The following is a 21,325-nucleotide window of genomic DNA, read 5'->3' as shown; positions in this document are numbered from 1 at the left end:
TCAAGGTATTTTTGAGGGATTTGGGGACATTTTTGGGGTTCCCAGCGCATTTTCGGGGTATTTTTTGGGGTTCCTGGGATATTTTTTGGGGTTCCTGGGTGGAGTTTGTGGTTCCCAGTGGGATTTTGGGGAATCACAGAAGCATTTTTGAGGGTTTTTGGGGTTCCCAGGGCATTTTTTGGGGCTCCAGGATGGATTTTTGGGGTTCCAGGATGGATTTTTGGGGCTTTTGGGGTATTTTTGGGGTTCCTGGATGGATTTTTTTGGGATCACAGTGGGATTTTGGAGTTCCCAGGGCATTTCTGAGGGGTTTTGGGGGCATTTTTTGGGGTTTCCAGGCTATTTTTGTGGTCCCTGGGGTTATTTTTGGTGCTCCCAGGGATATTTTTGGGGTTTTCAGGGTATTTTTGGGGCTCCCAGGTCATTTTTTGGGGATCCTGGTGTATTTTTTGGGATATTTTTGGGATTCCTGGGATATTTTTTGGGGTCCTGGATGGATTTTTGGGGGACCCAATGGGATCTTGGGGATCACAGATGGATTTTTGGGGTTCCCAGGGCATTTTTTGGGGTTCCAGGATGGATTTTTTAGGGGTTTTGGGGAATTTTGGGGGGTTTTGGGTTATTTTTGGGGTTCCTGGATGGATTTTTGGGGGATCACAGTGGATTTTTGGGGTTCTGAGGGCATTTTTGAGGGGTTTTGGGGTATTTTTTTGGGTATTTTTGGGGCTCCAGGGCTATTTTTGGGGTTCCTGGGTTATTTTTGGGGATCCCGGTGTATTTTTTGGGGTATTTTTGGGATTCCCGGGATATTTTTTGGGGTTCCTGGATGGATTTTTGGGGTTCCCGGGGTTATTTTGCTGTTCCCGGGCTATTTTTTGGGGGTTTTCAAGTTATTTTTGAGAGTTTTGGGGACATTTTTGGGGCTCCCGGGGCATTTTCGGGGTAATTTTGGGGTATTTTTGGGATTCCGGGCTATTTTTGGAGGTCCTGGATGGATTTTTTTGGGATCACGGTGGAGTTTTGGGCTTTCCGGGGTAATTTTGGGGTATTTTTGGGGTTCCTGGTTGGATTTTTGGGGTATTTCGCTGTTCCTGGGGCACATTTTGGGGTACCAGAGGGATTTTTTGGGGTACTTTAGGGTCTCCCAGGGTATTTTGGGGGTTCCCGGGTTATTTTTGGGGTTCCTGGATGGATTTTTGGGGTTATTTTTGGGTTATTTTGGGTATTTTCCAACCTCTCTCCTCCCCTCAGGTGAACGAATGCATGATCGGCACCGCCCAGGCCAACCGGAAGTGACGCAGCCCCCTCCCCTCGGCCACGCCCCTTCCCGCCTTTTTAACACAACAGCCAATAAAGACTCGCCTTTACACGGAGCTGATTGGTCCCTTTTGTCACGTGCCCGGAACCAACATGGCGCCGCCCTGCCGCCCGCGCGGGGGGAACGCCGCGCGCTGATTGGCTGAGCGCTGGCGGCCGCCATCTTGGCTCCATCCCCTCACGGCCGCCGTAGCGCCGCCATCTTGCGCTCCACCTCCGCGCCTGCGCGCTGCCTGCCCGCCGCTCTCCCGCCATGGCGCCGCAGCTTCTCCTCTCCTCTTCCTCCTCCTCTCCTCCTCCTCTCCTCTCCTCCTGCCCGCTCCGCCCCGCCGCGAGCAGCGCTCCGCCCCGCCGCGGGCCCGCGAGGGTTAACGGGGCGTGGGCCCGCCCGGTAAGATGGCGGCGCCCGCCCGGGCGGCTGGGAGCCCCGGATGAGGCGGCGCGCGGCGATTGGGCGGCGGGCTGGCCACGCCCCTCCCTTTGTACGGTGTCATGGCGGCGCCCGCTCGGCCGGCCCGGCGCGGAGCGACACTTCCGGTGCGGCGCGGCGCGGCGCGGGGAGCTCGGTGCGGCGGGAGAGCGCCGGGGGGAGCGGAGCGGGGCGGGAGGGGCGGGGCGAGCGGGGGGCGGGGCCTGCGGGGGGCGGGGGCAAGGGCAGGGCGGGAGCGGCGGGGGCGGTGGGGGGGGGAGGGGGTGGGGGGGTTGGGGGGTTTTGGGGAGATTTTGGGGAGATTTTGGGGGGTTTTGGGGCGATTTTGGGGTTTTGGGGGGATTTTGGGGTTACTGGGGGAGGGCGGAGTTTTGGGGAAAGGGGATTTGGGGGTTTGGGGCGGGGGAGGGAGCGGAGTTTGGGGCGATTTTGGGGGTTTGGAGTCACTCGGGGGAGGGGAGAGGAGATTTGGGGGTTTGGGACGCGGGGGAGGGAGGGGAGTTGGGGGACTGTGGGGGAAGGGGCGGCGGGATTTGGGGAGGAGGTTGGGGGAGGGGCAGTTCGGGGTGGATTTTGGGTGGATTTTGGGTGGATTTTGGGTGGATTTTGGGGCTCCAGGAGGCGAAAAGGGCAGAATTTGGGGTTCCGGGTGGGGGAGGGGAACTGGGGTGGGGGAGGGGCGGGATTTGGGGGGGATTTCCGGGTGGGGGAGGGGAATTCTGGGTTCACTTCCGGGTGGGGGAGGGGCAGTGGGTACCCCCCAGGCTCCTCCCCCTAACCCCTCCCCCCTCCCCTCCCCCCAGGCTCTCCGCCCCTCCCCCATGGCTGCTCCTCCCCTCCAGCCAATCATCGTCCTGGATGATGATGAAGACGTTGGCCCCTCCCCCTCGGGCCCCTCCCCCTCGGGCCCCTCCCCCTCGGGCTCCTCCCCCAGCCCCGCCCCTCCCCCCGCCCCTCCCCCCCCTCCCGAGAGCCCCCAGAGCGGCGGGGGGAGGGGCGGAGCTTTCCGCGAGGAGAACGAGAGACTCTTCCGGGAGGTGAGGGGGCGGGGCCAGGGGAGGGGGCGGGGCCTGGTGTGAGTGGGCGGGGCCTGATGCGGGTGGGCGGGGCCTGAGGGGAGGGGGAGGGGCCCCAAAATTGGGGAAGTTGGGTGGTCCCTGAACCCTCCCAGGTGTAGCTCAGGTGTGTTCAGGTATGTTTGGGTGTGTTCTGGGTGTGCCCAGGTGTGTCCCGAGTGACCTCAGGTGTCCCCAGGTGTGTCCCAGATGTGCCCCAGGTGTGTTCTGGGTGTGCCCAGGTGTGTGTTGGCCATGGCCAGGTGTGTCCCAGGTGTCCCCAGGTGTGTTCCAGCTGTGTTCAGGTGTGCCCCAGGTGTGTTCAAGGTGATCCTAGCTATCCCCAGGTGTGTCCTGGGTGTGTCCCAAGTGGCCCCAGGTGTGTCCTGGGTGTGTTCCAAGTGTCCCCAGGTGTGTTCAGGTGTATCCCATGTGTTCCCCAGGTGTGTTCAAGGTGACCTCAGGTGTGCCTGGGTGTGTCCCAAGTAGCCCCAGGTGTGCCCCAGGTATAGCTCAGGTGCACCCAGGTGTGTTTGGGTGTGTTCTGGGTGTGCCCAGGTGTGTCTTGGCTATGGGCAGGTGTGTCCCAGGTGTCCCCAGGTGTGTTCCAGCTCTGTTCAGGTGTGCCCCAGGTGTGTTCAAGGTGACCTCAGGTGTGCCCTGGGTGTGTCCCAAGTAGCCCCAGGTGACCCCAGGTGTGTTCTGGGTGTGCCCAGGTGTGTCTTGGCCATGTCCAGGTGTGTCCCAAGTGTCTCTGGGTGTGTCCAGGTGTGTTCAAAGTATCCCCAGGTGTGTCCAGGTGTGTCTCAAGTGTCCCTGGGTGTGTCCTGGGTGTGACTTCGTCCTGCCCAGGTGTGTCCTAGCTATGTCCAGGTGTGTCAGGGTGTGTCTAGAGTGACCCCAGGTGTGTCCCAGGTGTCCCCAGGTGTGCTCAAGGTGTCCGCAGGTGTCTCAGGTGCTGCCTGGTGTGTCCAGGTGTGTTCAGTTGTGGTGCAGGTGTGTCCCAGGTGTGCCCCAGGTGTGTCCTGTTGGTTCTGGGTGTGTCCAGGTGTGTCCCCAGGTGTGTCCCGGTGTGGTGCAGGTGTGTCCCAGGTGTCCCCAGGTGTATTTGGCTGTGTGCAAAGAGTGTCCAGGTGTGTCCAGTTCTATCCCAGGTGTCCCTAGGTGCCCTCAGGTGTATCCCAGGTGTCCCCAGGTGTATCCCAGGTGTATCCCAGTTCTCTATAGAAAACTGTATCCCAGGTGCACTCAGGTGTATCCCAGGTGTCCCCAGGCATAACCTGGTTGTAGCCAGGTGTATCTCAGGTGTCCCCAGTTCCATCCAGGTGTCCCCAGCTGCCCCCAGGTGTATCCCAGGTGTCCCCAAGTGCCTCCAGTTCTATCTCAGGTGCTGCCAGTTCTATCTCAGGTGCTGCCAGGTGTATCTCAGGTGTCCCCAGGTAACGCAGGTGTATCCCAGGTGTATCTCAGGTATTCCAGGTGCCCCCAGGTGTCCCCAGGTGTATTCCAGTTCTATCCCAGGTGTCCCCAGGTGCACCCAGGTGTATCCCAGGGGTATCTAAGGTATCCCAGGTGTATCCCAGGTGTCCTCAGGTGTATCCCAGGTGTATCTCAGGTGTCCCAGGTGTATCCCGGGTGTATCCCAGGTGCCCCCAGGTAACGCAGGTGTATCCCAGTTCTATCCCAGGTGTATCTCAGGTATCCCCAGGTGTATCCCAGGTGCCCCCCGGTGCCCCCAGGTGTATCTCAGGTGTCCCCAGGTGTATCTCAGGTGTCCCCAGGTGTATCTCAGGTGTATCTCAGGTATCCCCAGGTGTATCCCAGGTGTCCCAGGTGTATCCCAGGTGCCCCCAGGTAACACAGGTGTGTCCCAGTTCTATCCCAGATGTCCCAGGTGTATCTCAGATGTCCCCAGGTGTATCTCAGGTGTCCCCAGGTGTCCCCAGGTGTATCTCAGGTGTACCCCAGGTGTCCCAGGTAACGCAGGTGTGTCTGTCCCCGCAGTTCCTGTCGCTGTGCGCGCCGCTGACGCAGGAGCACCCCGAGGTGCTGCCCTTCCTGAGCTCGCGGCACCTGCGCGCCCAGCCCGCCTTCCTGGCCTCCGCCGAGTTCCGGAACATTCTGGGCCGGCTGCTGCGGCGGGCGCGGAGCCGCCGCGGCAAGATCTACGTCTACATCAACGAGCTCTGCACCGTGCTCAAGGCGCGGGCGCTGCGCCGCCGCCTGCCGCTGCGGCCGCTGACCGACCGCTGTGCTCCCAGCGCTGACCGCTGTGCTCCCAGCGCTGACCAGTGCCCTCCCAGCGCTGACCAGTGCCCTCCCAGTTCAGCCCAGTGTCCCGATGGAGCCGCCCAGTGTCCTCACGGCGGAGCTGCCCAGTGTCCTCACGGCGGAGCTGCTCAGTGTCCCCACGGTGGAGCTGCTCAGTGTCCCCACGGTGGAGCTGCCCGCTGCCCGGCCGGAGTCGCCTCGCGGAGCTCCGCCACAGAGCCAAGCCAGTGTCCCACCAGTTCATCCCAGTGTGCGGCTGGGGATTCATCCCAGTGTCCTGGAGCTTCATCCCAGTATCCTGGAAGTTCATCCCAGTATCCCAACGCCTCATCCCAGTTTCCCAACGCTTCATCCCAGTATCCCGAAGGCTCTTCCCAGTGTCCTGCTGGTTCTCCTGAGTGCCCCAAGGGCTCATCCCAGTATGCCAGCGCCTCATCCCAGTATCCCAACACCTCATCCCAGTATCCCAACACCTCATCCCAGTATCCCAGCGCCTCATCCCAGCATCCCAGCGCCTCATCCCAGCATTCCAGCACTTCATCCCAGAATTCCAGCACTTCATCCCAACATCCCAACGCTCCATCCCAACACCCCGACGGCTCCTCCGGCCACGCTGACCCCGCCCAGCCGGCCGCTCCCTCCCGGCCAGGCGGCTCCAAGCGCCAGATCCGCTACCTGGAGAACCTGCTGCGCGTCTACGCCGGCGAGATCCGGCGGCTGCAGGAGCGCGAGCTCGACTTCCAGGACCTGGACTCGGCGGACTCGCCGTACCTGCAGGAGAACCGGCTCAAGCGGAGGATGATGCGCATCTTCCGGCGGCTGTGCCAGCTGAAGGAGTGCAGCAGCCTGACGGGGCGCGTGCTGGAGCAGCGGATCCGCTTCCGCGGCACGCGCTACCCCGAGGTGAACCGCAGCATCGAGCGCTTCATCAACCGGCCCGACGCCTTCCCCGACTACTCGGACATCCTGCGCGAGATCCGCGGCGCCAGCGCGCGGCACGGGCTGGGGCTGGGCCGGCGGCAGATGGAGAACATGGCGCAGGAGGCGTTCCGCGAGGTGGGCAACCGGCTGCAGGAGAGGAGACACCTGGACCTGGTGTACAACTTCGGGAGCCACCTGACCGACCAGTACCGGCCGGGTATGGGGAATGGAGAGAAAATGGGGAAAAACCAGGAGAAAATGGGGAAAAATGGGGAAAAACCAGGAGAAAATGGGGAAAAATGGGGAAAAACAGGGAGAAAATGGGATGGGAAATGGGGAAAAGCCAGGAGAAAATGGGGAAAAGCCAGGAGAAAATGGGGGAAAATGGGGTGGGAATAGGGGAACAGTCAGGAGAGGAGACACCTGGACCTGGTGTACAACTTTGGGAGTCACCTGACAGACCAGTACCGGCCAGGTATGGGGAATGGAGAGAAAATGGGGAAAAACAGGAGAAAATGGGGAAAAATGGGAGAAAACGGGGTGGGAATAGGGGAACAGTCAGGAGAGGAGACACCTGGACCTGGTGTACAACTTCGGGAGCCATCTGACCGACCAGTACCGGCCGGGTATGGGAAATGGGGAAAAAATGGGGGAAATGGGACAAAAATGGGGAAAATGGGGAAAAATGGGGTGGGAATAAAGGAACACACCTCACTGATCAGTACTGGCCAGATATGGGGGGAAAATGGGAATGGGATGGAGAAAAACAGGGAAAAATGGGGAAAAACAGGGGAAAATGGAATGGGAAATGGGGAAACAAAAATGGCATAGGAAATGGGAAAATCATGGGAGGAAATGGAAAAATCGGGGGAAGTAGGGAGAAATGGGAAAAGTGGGATGAGAAGTGGCGAAGATGTGGAAGAAAATGGAAAAATGGTAAAAAAATGGTGGGAAAGTGAAGGGGAAATGGGATGGGAAATGGAAAAATGGGATAGGAAATGGAAATGGGGAAGAAAGTGGGAAAATGGTGAGAAAACAGTGGGGAAGTTGGGAAAGTGGGGAAAATGGGAGAGGAAATGGAAAAATGGTGGGAAAATGAGAAAGTGGTGGGAAAATGGGATGGGAAATGGAATAGAAAATGGAAAAATGGGAAAATGGTGGGAGAAGGGGGAAACAGGAAAATGGGATAGGAAATGGAAAACCATGGAAAAAATGGAAGAGCGTAGAAGAAAATGGGAAAAACGTGGAAGAAAATGGGAAAATGAGGAAGTGTGGGGGAGTGGGGGAAAAACAGGATGAGAAATGGGAGAAATGGGGAAGAAAATGGAAAAATGGTTGGAAAAGGGGAATGTAGGGGGAAAATGGGATAGGAAATGGGAAAACGTCCAAGATAATGAGAAAAACGTGGAAGAAAATGGGGAAAAATGGGAAAGGAAATGGAAAAGTGGTGGGAAAAGGATGGAGAAATCAGAGAAAAGAATGGGATGAAAGCTGCCCAGGCCTTTTTGGGAATTTTGGGAATTTTGGGATTTCAGGCACAGACCATTTTGTGAATTTTGGGGTTTGCAGGCACTGACCTTTTTGTGAATTTTGTGAAATTTTGGGGTTTTTTTGGAATTCTCCAGGCACAGACCTTTCTGGGAATTTTGGGAATTTTTGGAAATTCTCCAGGCATGGACCTTTCTGGGAATTTTGTGATTTTGGGGATTTTTTTGGGAATTCTCCAGGCACCAACCTTTGTGTGAATTTTGGGAATTTTTGGATTTTTTGGGGATTTCCCCAGGCACTGACCCGGTGCTGTCTGACCCTTGTGGATTTTGGAATTTTTTTGTTAATTTTGTTAATTTTATTAATTTTTTTGGGGATTTCCCCAGGCACTGACCCGGCGCTGTCTGACCCTTGTGAATTTTGGGATTTTTTTGTTAATTTTGTTAATTTTTGGGATTTTCAGGCACTGACCCAGCTCTGTCTGACCCTTGTGAATTTTGGGATTTTTTGGGATTTTTTTGGGATTTTTTGGGGATTTTCAGGCACGGACCCGGCGCTGTCTGACCCTTGTGAATTTTGGGATTTTTTTGTTAATTTTGTTAATTTTTAGGATTTTTTTGGGGATTTCCCCAGGCACTGACCCGGCGCTGTCTGACCCTTGTGAATTTTGGGATTTTTTTGTTAATTTTATTAATTTTTTTTGGATTTCCCCAGGCACTGACCCTGTGCTGTCTGACCCTTGTGCATTTTGGGATTTTTTTGTTAATTTTGTTAATTTTTTTTGGGATTTTCAGGCACTGACCCGGCTCTCTCTGACCCTTGTGAATTTTGTGAATTTAGTGAATTTTATTAATTTATTTTGGGATTTCAGGCACTTACCCAGCGCTGTCTGACCCTTGTGAATTTTGGGATTTTTTTGTTAATTTTATTAATTTTTTTTGGATTTCCCCAGGCACTGACCTGGCTCTGTCTGACCCTTGTGAATTTTGGGATTTTTTTGTTAATTTTATTAATTTTTTTTGGGATTTTCAGGCACTGACCCAGCTCTCTCTGACCCTTGTGAATTTTGGGATTTTTTTGTTAATTTTGTTAATTTTATTAAATTTTTTTTGGGATTTCCCCAGGCACTGACCCGGCTCTCTCTGACCCCGAACTGGCGCAGCGACTTCGCCGCAATCGCCGCTTGGCCCTGGCGCGCCTCGATGACGTCATCGCGCGCTTCGCCCAGCGGCAGGAGAGGCTGAGAGAGCCCGAGGGGCGGCGCAGGAACCGGGAGAGAGCGCGGGAGAGACGGGACGGGAAGGTGGGCGAAATAGTGGGAAAAATGGGATGGCAAGGTGGGAAATGACGGGAGAAATGGTGGGAGAGATGGGACGGGAAGGTGGGAGAAACTGGGAAAAATGGGATGGGAAGGTGGGAAATAACGGGAAAAACCCTGGGAGAAACAGCAGGGAAAAACAGGAGGGGAAGGTGGGAAATGACAGGAAAAATGGGATGGGGAGGTGGGAAATAACGGGAGAGACAGCGGGAAAGGCAGGATGGGAAGGTGGGAAATGACGGGAGAAATGGCGGGAGAAACAGGATGGGAAGGTGGGAGAAACTGGGAGAAACAGCGGGAGAAACAGGACGGGAAGGTGGGAAATAACGGGAAAAAATGCGGGAGAAATGGCGGGAAAAATGGGAAGGGAAAGTGGGAAAAATGGTGGGAAAACCGGGAGAAACGGCGGGAAAAACGGGACGGGAAGGTGGGAAATGACGGGGAAAATGGGAGGGGAAGGTGGGAAATGATAGGAGAAACGGCAGGAGAAACAGGATGGGAAGGTGGGAAAAACGGTGGGAAAAACCGGGTGAAACCCCGGGAGAAACAGCAGGAAAAATGGACAAAACGGTGGGAGAAATGGCAGGAAAAATGGGAGGGGAAAGTGGGGAAAAACCGGGAAAAACGGCGGGAGAAATGGCAGGAGAAACAGGACGGGAAGGTGGGAAATGACGGGAAAAATGGGAGGGGAAAGTGGGAAATGACTGGAGAGATGGAGGGAGAAATGGTATGGGAAGGTGGGAAATGATGGGAGAAACACCAGGAAAAACAGTGGGAAAAACAATGGGAAAAACGGTGGGAAAAATGGGATGGGAAGGTGGGGAAAACCGGGAGAAACGGCAGGAAAGGCAGGACGGGAAGGTGGGAAATGACGGGAGAAACAGGACGGGAAGGTGGGAAAAACTGTGGGAAAAACCAGGAGAAACCCCAGGAGAAACGGCGGGAAAAACGGGACAGGAAGGTGGGAAATGATGGGAGAAACGGTGGGGAAAAATGGGAGGGGAAGGTGGGAAATACCGCAGGACAAACGGGACGGGAAGGTGGGAAAAACCGGGAAAAAATGCAGGAGAAATGGCAGGAAAAATGGGACGGGAAGGTGGGAAATGACGGGAGAGACGGCAGGAGAAATGGTGGGAAAAACAGCGGGAAAAACGGGACGGGAAGGTGGGAAAAACGGTGGGAAAAACCAGGAGAAACCCCGGGAGAAACCCTGGGAGAAACGGCGGGAAAAAGAGGATGGGAAGGTGGGAAATGGTGGGAGAAATGGCGGGAAAAACGGCGGGAAAAACAGCGGGAAAGGCGGGAAGGGAAGGTGAGAAATAACGGGAGAAACGGGACAGGAAGGTGGGAAATAATGGGAGAGACCGCGGGAGAGATGGCAGGAAAAACGGGACGGGAAGGAGGGGAAATGATGGGAGAAACAGCAGGGAAAAACAGGAGGGGAAGGTGGGAAATGACGGGAAAAACGGGATGGGAAGGTGGGAAAAATGGGATGGGGAGGTGGAAGAAATGGTGGGAGAAACGGTGGGAAAAACAGCGGGAAAAATGGGACAGGAAGGTGGGAAATAATGGGAGAGACGGCGGGAGAAACGGGAGGGGAAGGTGGGAAAAATGGGAGAGACCCCGGGAGAAATGGTGGGAGAAACAGCGGGAAAAATGGCGGGAAAAAGGGGAGGGGAAGGTGGGAAATAACGGGAAAAACGGGATGAGAAACGGGATGGGAAGGTGGGAGAAACCGGGAGAAACGGCAGGAGAAACAGCCAGAAAAACGGGAGGGGAAGGTGGGAAATGATGGGAGAAACACCGGGAAAAACACTGGGAAAAATGGGAGGGGAAAGTGGGAAAAACAGTGGGAAAAACGGTGGGAAAAATGGGGTGGGAAGGTGGGAAAAACTGGGAGAAACGGCAGGAAAGGCGGGACAGGAAGGTGGGAAGTGATGGGAGAAACAGCGGGAGAAACAGTGGGAGAAATGGGAAAAATGGCGGGAGAAATGGGAGGGGAAGGTGGGAAATAACGGGAGAGACGGCGGGAAAGGCGGGACGGCAAGGTGGGAAATGATGGGAGAAACCCTGGGAGAAACAGGAAAAATGGTGGGAAAAATGGGACAGGAAGGTGGGAAAAATGGGATGGGAAGGTGGAAGAAATGGCGGGAGAATTGGCAGGAAAAACGGTGGGAAATGACGGGAGAAACGGGACGGGAAGGTGGGAGAAACTGGGAGAAACATTTGGAAAAACAGGAGGGGAAGGTGGGAAATGATGGGAGAAACTGTGGGAGAGACGGGATGGGAAGGTGGGAAATACCGCGGGAAAAACGTCGGGAAAAACAGGACAGGAAGGTGGGAAAAACTGGGAAAAACGTCGGGAGAAACGGCGGGAAAAACAGGATGGGAAGGTGGGAAATGATGGGAGAAATGGGAAAAACGGTGGGAAAAACGGGACAGGAAGGTGGGAAATGACGGGAGAGACCGCAGGAGAGACGGGACGGGAAGGTGGGAAAAACGGTGGGAAAAACGGGATGGGAAAGTGGGAAATGATGGGAGAGACCGCAGGAGAAACGGCAGGAGAAACGGGGAAAAATGGCGGGAAAAATGGGAGGGGAAGGTGGGAAAAACGGTGGGAAAAACAGGAAGGGAAGGTGGCAAATAACGGGAGAAACCACGGGAGAAACGAGACGGGAAGGTGGGAAGTGATGGGAGAAACAGCGAGAGAAGTGGCGGGAAAAATGGTGGGAAAAATGGGACCGGAAGGTGGGAAATAATGGGAGAAACGGCGGGAAAAATGGAAGAAACAGTGGGAAAAACTGGGAAAAACGGGAAGGGAAGGTGGGGAATGATGGGAGAAATGGTGGGAAAAACAGGAAAAATTGTGAGAAAAATGGGAGGGGAAGGTGGGAAAAATTGGGAGAAACAGCGGGAAAAATGGGATGGGAATGTGGGAAATGATGGGAGAGACGGCAGGAGAAACAGGGAAACCACTGGGAAAAACAGGATGGGAAGGTGGGAAAAACCAGGAGAGACCGCGGGAGAGACAGCGGGAAAAACGGGACGGGAAAAACCAGGAGAAACGGTGGGAAAAACGGGAAAAATGGCGAGAAAAATGGGAGAGGAAGGTGGGAAAAACCGCAGGAGAAATGGCGGGAAAAACAAGAAAAATGGCGGGAAAAATGGGAGGGGAAGGTGGGAAAAACGGGAAAGGAAGGTGGGAAATGACGGGAGAAACGGTGGGAGAAACAGGACGGGAAGGTGGGAAAAACGGTGGGAAAAACCAGGGAAAACCGCGGGAGAAACGGCGGGAAAAACGGGATGGGAAGGTGGAAGAAATGGCGGGAGAAACGGTGGGAAAAACAGCCGGAAAAACGAGACAGGAAGGTGGGAAATAATGGGAAAAAGAGTGGGAAAAACAGGAAAAACGGCGGGGAAAATGGGAGGGGAAGGTGGGAAACGATGGGAAATGGGAGCTGGAAATACTCTGGAAAAACAGCAGGAAAAATGGGATGGGAAGGTGGGAAATAACGGGAAAAACGGTGGGAAAAATGGGATGGGAAGGTGGGAAAAAATGGGAAAAACTGCAGGAAAACCAGCAGGAAAAACGGGATGGGAAGGCGAGAAACGATGGGAAATGGGAACCAGAAGTGCGCTGGAGAAACTGGGGAAAATGCCGGGAAATAATGGGAAATGGGAGCTGGAAAACTGGGAAAAACTGGGAAAAACGGGATGGGAAAGTGGGAAATGATGGGAAATGGGAAAGGAGAGCTGGAAGTGCACCAGGAAAAATGGGAGGGGAAAGGGGAAATGGGAGCTGGAAATGGAGGAGGAGGAAGAGCAGGAAAAGGAGGAAGAAGAGGAAAAGTTGGAAATAGGAAATGGAGGAAAATGAGAGGGAAGAGGAAGAAAAGTGGGAAAAGGAAGAGGAAAGCAGGAGGAAGAGCAGGAAATGGAGAAGGAAGGAAAAGGCAGGAAGAGGAAGAGGAGGAAGAGGAAGAGTGGGAAAAGAGGACATGGAAGGAGAAGAGAATAAAGAAAGGCAGGAAAAGAGGAAATGGAGGAGGAAATGGAGGAGGAAGAGGAAGAGCAGGAAATGAGAGAAAGTGGAAGAAGAGGAGGAGGAGGAAGAGGAGAAGGAAAAGGAAAAAAGAGCAGGAAAAAGAGCAAAAGGAGAAAAAGAGGAAGAGGAAAAAGAGGAAGAGGAAAAAGAGGAAGAGGTGAAGGGAAAAGAGTAGGAAAAGCAGGAAAGGGAAGAGGAAATGGAGGAAGAAAAAGATGAGGAAAAGCAGGAAAAGGAAGAGGAAAAAGTGGAGGAAGAGGTGAAGGGAAAAGAAGGAAGGACAGGAAATGGAGGAAGAAAAGCAGAAAGAAAAGCTGGGAAAAGAGGAGGAAGAGGAGGAGGAAGAGCAGGAAAAGGAAGAGGAAATGGAGGAGGAAGAGGGGAAAAGAGGAAGAGCAGGAAATGGGAGAAAGTGGAGGAAAAGGAGGAGGAAGAGAAGGAAAAGGAAAAAGCAGGAAAATGAGGAAAAGGAGGAGGAAGAGGAAGTAAAAGAGGAAGAGATGGAGGGAAAAGAAAGAAGGGCAGGAAAGGAAAAAGGAAATAGAGGAGGAAGAGAAGAAGGAAGGGCAGGAAAGAGGAAGAAATGGAGGAGAAAGGACAGGAAATGGAGGAGGAAAATGAGGAGGAAGAGGAGGAGGGAAAAGAGGAGGAAGGACAGGAAAAGGAAGAGGAAATGGGAGGAAAAGGAGGAGGAAGAGCAGAAAAAAAAGCTGGGAAAAGAGGAAGAGGAGGAGGAGGAAGAGCAGGAAAAGGAAGAGGAAATGGAAGAGGAAAGGGAAAAAGGGAAAATCCCAAAAAAACTTCCTTCATCCGCAGAGGAAGAGAGAGGAGGAAGAGGAAGAAGAGGAGGAAGAAGAGGAGGAAGAAGATGAGGAAGAAGAAGAAGAAGAAGAAGAAGAAGATGAAGAAGAGGAAGAGGAGGAGGAAGAGGAAGAAGAATCCTCGGAGACTGAAGGGAGAGTGAAGGTGAAGGAGGAAGAGGAAACGGAAGAGGAAGAGGAAGCAGAGGAGGAGGAGGAAGAGGCAGAGGAAGGACGAGAAGCCACAGCGGCCCAGGGTGGGGAAATTGGGAATTTTGGGAATTCTGGGAGGGAATTTGGCGGGAATTTGGGAGGAAATTTGGGATTTTTGGGGGAAATTCAGGGAATTTTGGGAGGCAATTTGGGGGAAAATTGGGGAATTCTGGGAGGAAAATTGGGGAATTTTGGGAATTCTGGGAGGGAATTTGGGGGATTTTGGGGAGATTTGGGGGGAAAATTGAGGAATTTTGGGAGGAATTTTTGGGGATTTTGAGAGGAAATTTGGGGGAAATTCAGGGAATTTTGGGAGGGAATTTGGTGGAAAATTTGGGGGAAAGTTGGGGAATTCTGGGAGGAATTTGGGGGATTTTGGGATTTTTGGGGAATTTTGGTGGGAATTCCGGGAGGGAATTTGGGGGATTTTGAGAGGAAATTTGGGGAATTTTGGGAGGAAATTTGGGGGATTTTGGGATTTTTTGGAAATTCTGGGAGGGAATTTGGGGCATTTTGGGAGGGAATTTGGGGAGAATTTGGGGAATTCTGGGAGGGAATTTGGGAATTCCGGGATTTTGGGAATCTTTGGGGAATTTCGGGGATTTGGAGAATATTGGGGGGAAAAAATTTTGGGATCCTGAGAGGGAATTTTGGGGATTTTGGGGGTTGGAATTTTTGGAATTCTGGGGGGAGAATTTGGGATCCTGGGGAGATTTTTGAGGGGATTTGGGGGAATTTTGAGGGTTTGGTAGGAAAAATTTTGGGGGTTTTGGGGGAATTTCAGGGGAACTTGGGGGGAGAATTTTGGGATTTTTTGGGGGTGAATTTTGGGGTTCTTGGGGATGAATTCTGGGTGTCCTGGGGGTTAGAATTTTGGGAATTTTGGGCTCCTGAGAGTTGTAATTTTGGGGAATTTTGGGCTCCTGGGGGGAAGAATTTTAGGGGAAATTTTGGCTCCCGGGGGTTGAAATTTTGGGAATTTCGGGTGTCCTGAGAATCGGAATTTTGGGAATTTTGGGCTCCTGAGAGTTGGAATTTTGGGAGAATTTTGGGCTCCTGGGGGTTGGAATTTTGGGATTTTTGGGGGAATTTTGGGGCTCCTGAGGGTAAATTTGGGCTATTTTTTGGGTTATTTTTTGGGACATTTTTAATATTTATTTTTCCCCTCCAGGTCCGGATTTGGGGGTCTCCCAGGATTTGGGGGTCTCCCAGCAGCCCGGGGGGGGCTCAGCCCCCCGCCCCTCCCCCCGCCCCTCCCCCTCCCCCACCCCGGAGCTCTTCCTGCTGGAATTGGAGCCCAAGCCTCTCCCCTCCCCCTCCTCCCCCTCCCTCCCCCTCCCTCCCCCTCCCTCCCCCACCCCGCGGCGCCTCCGAGGCCACGCCCAAAACCACGCCCAGCGCCACGCCCACCCCCCAGGCCACGCCCACCGCCGCGCCCCAGACCACGCCCAGCTCCCCCTCCCCCACCCCGCCGCCCCCCGCGGGAGGAGGAGGGGGAGGGGCGGTGGGGGGTGGTGGGGGAGGGGCTGTGGGGGGTGGGGGAGGGGCGGTGATCAGCTCCACCTCCCGAATGGGGGAGGGCGCAGAGCCCCAGGAACAGAGTTGGATGGAGCTGTCTGGGGGGGCAGGTGAGGGGAGGCTGGGAGGAGGGCTGGGGATTTTGGGGGTTTTTGGGGATTTTGAGGGATTTTGGAGGTTTGGGGGCAGATTTGGGAGGTTTGGGGGCTTGATGAAACCTGGGATGTCTGGGGTCTGGGACGTTTTGAGGCTCAGGTGGCTTTGGATGAACTCAGGGGAGATCTAGTGATTTTGGGAGTGTCTTTGGGGCCTAGATTTGGGGGGCTTGGGGATCTTTGGTGATGAAATTTTGGAGGTTTGGGTGATTTTGGGGGTTGGGGATGGTTTTTGTGAATCTTGGGAGGTTTTGGATGGATTTGGGATGATTTGGGAGGTTTTGGGGGTTTGGATTTGGGAGGAATTTGGGAGGACTGGAGGATTTTGGGGAATTTGGGTGATTTTGGCTGGTTTGGGGGTGATTTTGGGTGGAGTTTGGGGGATTTGGGGAGGTTTTGGGGAGTTTCAGGGGGATTTGGGGAGAACTGGGGAATTTTTGGGTATCCTGGGGATCTTGGAGAGTTTAGATTTGTGATGATTTGTGATTTAGTAATGATTTTGGGGGATTTTTGGGATGGCCTGTAAGATCCTGAAGCACTAGGACTTGGATGTCATGTGATCTTGGGTCCTGGAGGGCCTGGATCTTGGGATGGTCTTTTGGGAAGATTCTGGGGATTTGTGGGAGCCTTGGGGAGGACCTGGGTAGGGGGAGGATTTGGGGGGATTTTGGGGAAATTTGGGGGTCCTGGGGGGTCTTGGAAGGATTTAGGGGGGGGTTGGGGAGGAACTGGGGGGATTTTGGGAGGATTTGGGGCATTTTGGGGAGGTTTTGGGGAGATTTAGGGGGATTTTGGGGTCCTGGAGGGAATTTTGGAGGTCCTGTTGGGAATTTTTGGGGTGAATTTTGGGATCCTGGCTGGAGTTCTGGCTGAATTTTGGGTAAATTTCGGGGTGAATTTCGGGATGAATTTTGGGGTGAATTCTGGGAATCCTGGTTGGAATTTTGGGGTGAATTCTGGGTGAATTTTGGCTGAATTTGGGGTAAATTTGGGGTGCATTCTGGGTGAATTTGGGGTGAATTCTGGGTGAATTTTGGGAATCCTGGTGGGAATTCTGGGTGAATTTTGGGGGCCATTGGTGGAATTTCGGGCTGAATTTGGGGTGAATTTTGGGATCCTGGCTGGAGTTCTAGCTGAATTTTGGGTAAATTTCGGGGCGAATTTTGGGTGAATTTTTGGTAAATTCTGGGTGAATTTTGGGTGAATTTTGGGCTGAATTTTGGGGTGAATTCTGGGAATCCTGGTTGGAATTTTGGGGTGAATTCTGGGAATCCTGGTGGGAATTCTGGGTGAATTTCGGGTAAATTTGGGGTGAATTTTGGGGTGAATTTTGGGTAAATTCTGGGTGAAATCTGGGTGAATATTGGGTGAATTTTTGGTAAATTCTGGGTGAAATCTGGGTGAATTTGGGGTGAATTTTGGGTAAATTCTGGGTGAAATCTGGGTAAATTTCGGGCTGAATTTTGGGTAAATTTCAGGATGAATTTGGGGTGAATTTTGGTAAATTTTGGGTGAATTTGGGGTGAATTTTGGTAAATTTTAGCTGAATTTTGGCTGAATTTCAGCATCCCCACCCCCCTCTCCCCTCCCCTCCCCCAGCCTGGCGGTTCCCACGGGTGGCCCCGCGGTGGGGGAGGGGCAGCCGCAGGGTCACCCCTCGGGGGGCTCAGCCTCCCCTCCCCCCCTGCCCAGCCCCCTGCCCGACTCCACCCGGGCTGACTCGCCGGGGGGAGAGCTGGTCAGCAGCTCCGTGAACTCCTTTTGTAAGGTGAGAGATTTGGGGGGAAAAATGGGGATTTTGGGAAAAAATGGGGAAAAAAATGGGGATTTTTGGCGGAAAAATGGGGATTTTGGAGGGAAAAATGGGGATTTTGGGGAGAAAAATGGGGGTTTTGGTGGAAAAATGGGGGAAAAAATGGGGTTTTGGGTCATTTGGGGTGTTTGGGGAGAGCTGGTCAGCAGCTCCGTGAATTCCTATTGTAAGGTGAGCTGAATTTGGGGGGAAAAATGGGGATTTTGGGGTGTTTGGGGTCATTGGGCTGACTCACCGGGGGGAGAGCTGGTCAGCAGCTCTGTTAACTCATACTGCAAGGTGAGATTTGGGGGGAAAAATGGGGAAAAAATGGGGATTTTGGGGTTATTTGGGGTCACTGGGGAGAGCTGGTCAGCAGCTCCGTGAATTCGTACTGTAAGGTGAGAGATTTGGGGGGAAAAATGGGGATTTTGGGGTGTTTGGGGTCATTGGGGAGAGCTGGTCAGCAGCTCCGTGAATTCTTACTGCAAGGTGAGATTTGGGGAAAAAATGGGATTTTGGGGAAAATGGGATTTTTGGGAGTAAAAATGGGGGAAGAAAAGAGATTTTTTGGGGGAAAAATGGGGATTTTGGGGTGGTTTTGGGGAGAACTGGTCAGCAGCTCCGTGAGCAATTCGTACTGTAAGGTGAGATTTGGGGGCAAAAATGGGGATTTTGGGGGAAAAAATGGGGATTTTGGGGAAAAAATGGGGATTTTTGGGGGAAAAATGGGGATTTTGGGGTGTTTGGGGTCATTGGGGTCATTGGGCAGATTCACTGGGGGGAGAGCTGGTCAGCAGCTCCGTGAGCTCATACTGTAAGGTGAGAGATTTGGGGGGAAAAATGGGGATTTTGGGGAAAAAATGGGGATTTTGGGGTGTTTGGGGTCATTGGGGAGAGCTGGTCAGCAGCTCCGTGAGCAATTCCTACTGTAAGGTGAGCTGAATTTGGGGGGAAAAATGGGGATTTTGGGTCATTTGGGGTCATTGGGGTCATTGGGCTGACTCGCCGGGGGGAGAGCTGGTCAGCAGCTCGGTGAATTCCTATTGTAAGGTGAGAGATTTGGGGGGAAAAATGGGGATTTTGGGGTGTTTGGGGAGAGCTGGTCAGCAGCTCCGTGAATTCCTACTGTAAGGTGAGCTGAATTAGAGTGGGGATTTTGGGAAAAATGGGGAAAAATGGAGATTTTGGGGAAAATTGGATTTTGGGGAAAAAAGATGGATTTTGGGGGGAAAAATGGGGATTTGGGGTGTTTTGGGGGAGAGATGGTGAGAAGTGTGAAATTATGGGGAGATTTGGGGAGATTTGGGGATTTTGGGGAAAAATGGGGAAAATTTAAGGAAAATTTGGGGAAAATTGGGGGAATTTGGGGGAGATTTGGGGGAAAATGGGGAAAAGTGGGATTTGGGGGAAAATTGGGGAAAAATGGGGTTTTGGTCATTTAGGGTGTTTAGGGAGAGCTGGTCAGCAGCTCCGTGGCAGAGCAATTCCTGCAAAGGTGAGATGAATTTAGGGGAAAAATGGGGATTTTAGGGTGTTTGGGGTCGTGGGCTGACTCGCCGGGGAAGCTGGTCAGCAGCTCCGTGAGCAATTTTCCTGCAAGGTGAGATTTGGGGAAAAATGGGGAATTTAGGGTTATTTAGGAGAGCTGGTCAGCAGCTCCGTGAGCTCATATACACAAGAGTGAGATTTAGAGGGGAGAAATGGGGATTTTGGGGGAAAAATGAGGGGATTTTGGGTGGGGAAAAAATGGGGGTTTTGGGAGAAATGGGGATTTTGGGGAAAAATGAGGGTTTTGTGGGAGAAAAATTGGGATTTTAGGGGAAAAATTTGGGATTTGTGAAAATGAGGATTTTGGGAAAAAATGGGGGATTTGTGGAAAAATGGGGATTTTGGGGTTTGGGGAGAGTGGTAGAGTTGAGTTATTTTGTGTGAGTTTTGGGGAAAAAATGGGATTTTGGGGGAAAAAATGGGAATTTTGAGTAATTAAGGGGATGGTCAGCAGCTCCGTGAACTCATACTGTAAGGTGAGATTTGGGGGGAAAAATGGGGAAAAAAATTAAGATTTTTGGGGGAAAAGTGGGGATTTTGGAGGGAAAAATGGGATGTTGGGGAGAAAAATGGGATTTGGGGAAAAATGGGGGGAAAAATGGGGTTTTGGGGTCATTTGGGGTCATTGGGGAGAGCTGGTCAGCAGCTCAGTGAATTCCTATTGTAAAGTGAGATTTGGGGGGAAAAATGGGGATTTTGGGAGAAAAAATGGGGATTTTGGGGGAAAAATGGGGATTTTGGGGGAAAAAATGGGAATTTTTGGGGTCATTGGGGAGAGCTGGTCAGCAGCTCCGTGAGCAATTCCTACTGTAAGGTGAGATTTGGGGGGAAAAATGAAGATTTTGGGTCATTTGGGGTCATTGGGGAGAGCTGGTCAGCAGCTCTATGAATTGTTATTGTAAGGTGAGAGTTTTGGGGGGAAAAATGGGGATTTTAGGGGGAAAAATGGGGATTTGGGGGAAAAATGGGAATTTTGAGGAGAAAAATGGGGGTTTTGGTGGAAAAATGGGGGAAAAAATGGGGTTTTGGGTCATTTGGGGTGTTTGGGGAGAGCTGGTCAGCAGCTCCGTGAATTCTTATTGTAAGGGGAGCTGAATTTGGGGGGAAAATGGGGATTTGGGGTCATTGGGCTGACTCGCCGGGGGGAGAGCTGGTCAGCAGCTCCGTGAGCTCATACTGCAAGGTGAGATTTGGGGGGAAAAATGGGGATTTTGGGTCATTTGGGGTCATTGGGGAGAGCTGGTCAGCAGCTCCGTGAGCAATTCCTACTGCAAGGTGAGCTGAATTTGGGGGAAAAATGGGGATTTTGGGAAAAAAATGGGGATTTTGGGGTCATTGGGGTCATTGGGCTGACTCGCCGGGGGGAGAGCTGGTCAGCAGCTCGGTCAGTTCTTACTGCAAGGTGAGATTTGGGGGGAAAAATGGGGATTTTGGGTCATTTGGGGTCATTGGGGAGAGCTGGTCAGCAGCTCCGTGAATTCCTACTGCAAGGTGAGATTTGGGGAAAAAATGGGATTTTGGGGAAAATGGGGATTTTTGGGGGGAAAAATTTGGGGAAAAAATGGATTTTGGGGGAAAAAATTGGGGAAGAATGGGATTTTTGGGGAAAAAATTGGGGAAAAATTGGGGATTTTGGGGAAAAAAATTTGGGGAAAATGGGATTTTGGGGAAAAATTGGGATTTTTTGGGGGAAAAATGGGATTTGGGAGAGAAAAATGGATTTTAGGAATAGGATTTTGGGGAAAAATGGATTTTAGGGGAAAAATGGGATTTTTGGAAATTGGGATTTTGGGAGGAAAAAATGGAATTTTGGGGAAAAAAAGGGATTTTTGGGGAGGAAAAATGGGGATTTGGGGGAAAAAATGGGATTTTTGGGGGAAAAAATGGGATTTTTGGGGGAATCCTGGGGGGTTGAAATAGGGATTTAGGGGATTTCTATGGGGTTTGGGGTGAATTTGGGGCTCCTGGAGGCTTCGGGAGCTCCTCAGCTGCTCCAAGATCCCCCAAAACACCCCAAATTACCCCCAAATTTCCCCAAAAAATCCCCAAAAAACCCCAAAAATCCCCAAATTTCCCTGCCAGACCAGCGTGGGCACTCAGTGCGACCCCGAGGAGATCATCGTGCTCTCCGACTCGGACTAGCCCCGCCCACCGCCAGGCCACGCCCACCGCTGGCCACGCCCCCTCGGACAAACCACGCCCCCTTCGCGCTCTAGCCCCGCCCCCCGCTAGCCCCGCCCAATAAACGCCGCCTTTTGTTTAGCTCTCTTTGTGGGCGTGGTTGTGTCGCGATATGACGTCACGGGTGGGCGGGGCTGGCGGGATAAAGCGCCGCGGCGCCTTTAAGGGGGCGTGGCCGGGGAGGGGGCGTGGCCTGCGGCTCCAAGATGGCGGCGGCGCTGCGCTGAGCGCGGAGCGCGGGTAGAGCGCCGGGGGGCGGGGCCTGGGAGG

General features: G+C 53.0%; 2 protein-coding genes and 1 long non-coding RNA gene across 4 annotated transcripts in view; all 3 read left to right on the top strand.

Moving 5' to 3' along the window:
* The window catches only part of LOC146421459 (kinesin-like protein KIFC1), a 36,168-nt gene extending 34,795 nt beyond the window's left edge, over window positions 1–1,373 (top strand). Inside the window, exon 12 of the mRNA XM_085047153.1 lies at window positions 1,252–1,373. Coding sequence (XP_084903279.1) covers window positions 1,252–1,296 — 45 coding nt within the window. The 3' untranslated portion in view covers window positions 1,297–1,373. The remainder of the gene's footprint in view (window positions 1–1,251) is intronic.
* A 250-nt stretch (window positions 1,374–1,623) lies between these two features.
* On the top strand, window positions 1,624–21,079 carry LOC146421457 (uncharacterized). The gene is given in 9 exon segments (XM_085047152.1): window positions 1,624–1,883; window positions 2,551–2,784; window positions 4,807–6,211; window positions 8,607–8,785; window positions 13,662–13,902; window positions 15,030–15,106; window positions 15,108–15,486; window positions 17,097–17,281; window positions 20,873–21,079. Coding segments are annotated over 9 exon segments (2,979 nt in total). The 5' UTR covers window positions 1,624–1,748; the 3' UTR covers window positions 21,017–21,079.
* Window positions 2,914–3,852, top strand: LOC146421458 (uncharacterized). Of its 2 annotated transcripts, XR_014848749.1 has the most exons (4): window positions 2,914–2,981; window positions 3,077–3,149; window positions 3,592–3,717; window positions 3,758–3,852. It is a non-coding gene; the product is annotated as an uncharacterized LOC146421458 (long non-coding RNA). The 2 variants fall into 2 exon arrangements; XR_014848748.1 differs by lacking the exon at window positions 2,914–2,981 and having other exon boundaries at window positions 3,029–3,149.
* Window positions 21,080–21,325: the final 246 nt, after the last annotated feature.

Source organism: Lichenostomus cassidix, unplaced genomic scaffold (genome assembly GCF_008360975.1).
Source record: "Lichenostomus cassidix isolate B80296 unplaced genomic scaffold, HeHo_3.0 HiC_scaffold_33, whole genome shotgun sequence".
Taxonomy (NCBI): Eukaryota; Metazoa; Chordata; class Aves; order Passeriformes; family Meliphagidae; genus Lichenostomus; species Lichenostomus cassidix.
This window is presented reverse-complemented; position numbering and strand designations above follow the sequence as displayed.